At 44.8% G+C, this 2757-nt stretch overlaps 1 protein-coding gene across 1 annotated transcript; it reads right to left on the bottom strand.

Moving 5' to 3' along the window:
* Positions 1-255: 255 nt before the first annotated feature.
* Positions 256-2668, bottom strand: COCMIDRAFT_111318 (uncharacterized protein; the record flags this gene model as incomplete). Its single annotated transcript, XM_007695762.1, has 8 exons — positions 256-473; positions 525-737; positions 791-1260; positions 1310-1438; positions 1501-1675; positions 1731-2246; positions 2303-2562; positions 2628-2668. Coding segments are annotated over 8 exons (2022 nt in total), but the record flags the coding sequence as incomplete, so codon positions are not given.
* Between the last annotated feature and the right edge of the window lie 89 nt (positions 2669-2757).

Here is a 2757-nt window from a genome sequence, read left to right as displayed (position 1 = left end):
CTGGCGCATGTGAATAGTGCAGACAAGTAGAGCAATATAGTGACCTATTGATGAGCGCGCGGACAGGTCGCGAGATAGTCTGAAAAAAAAACCTTGAGACAAACCTACTAAGATTATTATGGCCTTAGATTAACAGTAAATAAAATGTAGCAGATACTATCTCTTTCTCGAAACGTGTCATTTGTGCAATCGATTGATCATGTGGATGAAAAACCCACTGATCTACTAGTTCACGTAACCTGATGCCAGATTTTATCATATATTCGGTTCTGAGTATCTACACAAAAAGCTAAAATCCGATGGATTTAGGAGCTCGCCGGAGTCAAGCCCTAAGTGTAAGTCGGTGGAATCATAAAAATGCAAGTGTTCGTGCGACTGCGCAATATCATCAGAGACCCCTTGCGTGGCAAATCTGTTGGATGAAGGATTGAGCATGCTAGGGATTCCGACGGCAGAATTGCTTTCTGAAATATCTATACGCCCCGTTAATGAGTGGTACTCTGGGAAAAGGTTGATATTCTTACACATCACTGACACCCAGTTTGAAAGTGCAGAAGTATACCGAACACACTTTTCTGCCATTCTATTTCCTTTGAAAATCCGGGATAGGCATTCCGTTGCGCGATGAAGAGATTCTATGGACAGATGCAACTCTTCCATCGCCATTGGCTGGTCCCATAGCTTTGTTTGGTGCTGGATAATCAGTGCAGAATATAACACAAGTGATGCGTTAAAAGCTGTGAAGGTGAGTTCAAGCTCAAGGGATATCGGATAGATCTTTGCGACTTACTATAGTAGAGTGAAAACCACCATGCACCAAGCAGATTTCGGCGGGGACTATTGTGTTTCAACGCCCAGCTGGTGATATCGACAATGGTGGTCGCCGACTGAACACAAAGCTGGACACTGTTCGCTCCAACCTGACGCAATGTAGCTAACTGCAAAGGATCTACCTGAGATGCTCCCAGGCTCTCCAAGTATAGACAGAGTATTGGTCGGTGTGCAAGTATGCGCAAATTTAGAAACCTCAGTGTCAATATAATACGCAGCCCCATAACCTTGAACTCGTTTGGTTCTTGCTCTATATCTTCTGGTCTTATCAATGATATTCGCTTTGGCAGGTCACGCTGCCAGGAGAAAAACTTTTGCTCGCATCTTAGGAGGTAAGAGGCAGCCTCGAAAACATCAAGATGATCTTCACATCCTAAATTGCTTCCGTATAGAAAGTCAAGGACATCGGTCATGATCCGGTAAAGTGTTCTGTAGATTGTCAGAGATAGGGTTTTTCTATACTTTTTCCTGTACTAACATAGTCGCTGTGAAGAACTGTACGCTCATTTCATCTTCTGGTTCTGAATCTGCAAGAATTTGGGGAAGTTCAATTTTAACAAAGTGCTCCGGGATAGAAATTGGTCGTCCCATCGTCATACTTAGTGTTCTGAGTAGGTTAGAACAGATTTTGAAATGGTTCGTAATACTTTCCTGTCAAGCATAACACACCCATACCAAGTTCGTTTGCGGAACTCACGTTCTCGAGGCGGATACTGCTGGAGAGCATTCGAAGAGTGCAAACCTAATTGATAAGCTGCCTTCACAGCAAGGCCGTGGATATTCCACGTCTCAACCGAACGCTCGGAACCTTGGAGGTATTGGCTCATCAAGAGCAGGAGTTGGACTACACATACACTATGAGACTCATAGTCAAGCAGAGCTAGGGCATCTCTGCTTACCGATCTCAACACTTGTGCCATGCCGTATCTGTCGATCACAAAGAGCTGAAGCGCGGCGAAAGTAGATATTTGACTTGGATGTACGCTCCTGCGCAGATAGCGTTACATCATGACCTGTGTTAGCATTCGTTGCCATTGCAAGCACTACGTTGAGCAAGCCAAGCCACGACCTCCGCACAGAAGCGATGTTTGTCGAAACAAGCTGCCGATAAGTCTGAAGAAAGTCTTCTTTGTCGATATATGGAAAAAGAGTTCCGGTTGAACTAAAATAAAGCTCTATAAGGTGGAGAGTGTCTTGTTCCGGTGGCAGTATGAACGGTTCTTTTCCAATTGAAGCAGCATCAACATGACCAGTAAGAATCGGTATCGGAGATGGGGGCCGAGATATACGCGGGATGTGACTTGTTATGGTGTATTCTTCGGGGGATATTGGACTGCCCATTGATGCAGCCTTTTTCAAGATCGCGGTTGTTAATGTGACAATACGACGTGTGAACGATATATTAGAGGATGGTCCTAAGCACCCAGTTAGTCACGTAAGACATGGAACACTCCGGAAGTAGTGTTGTTACCAAAGAATCTCAAGTCTTCTTCATCTGTAAAGATCATTGAGCCCATTCCATCAGTTGGATCTTCAAGGTCAGCTAAATTTCTTTCACTATCCTCCGCCTGTGAAAGTGGGACATCACTCGGGATTCCAGATGAATACGATAGAGAGGATGCATGCGTAGTTCCCTTGTTCTGCACATCTTCAATCGTGCTGACTCTGTTAGACATTCCAGTAAAACCATTTTCGAGACGTGTGAGCCGAGCTTCGAGTGCTTCTATGAGTCTACAAGCAAGTCAGATTGAAAGTGCCGCTAGCGACGTTATACTCGAGGCTAGTTGGAGGCTAACCCTTTGGAAACAGAGTTCTTAGTAAGAGTGCTCGTATTACTCGGGCCCAACGGCTGCTGTAGCAGAATTTCAATGAAATTGCCCGTGCTCCGCACGGGCCTATCACCTCAACGATAATATCACCTCAATG

The sequence above is a fragment of the Bipolaris oryzae genome, assembly GCF_000523455.1.
Source record: "Bipolaris oryzae ATCC 44560 unplaced genomic scaffold scaffold_437, whole genome shotgun sequence".
Taxonomy (NCBI): Eukaryota; Fungi; Ascomycota; class Dothideomycetes; order Pleosporales; family Pleosporaceae; genus Bipolaris; species Bipolaris oryzae.
Note: the sequence above shows the minus strand (reverse complement) of the source record. Positions and strands in the feature narration are given on the sequence as shown.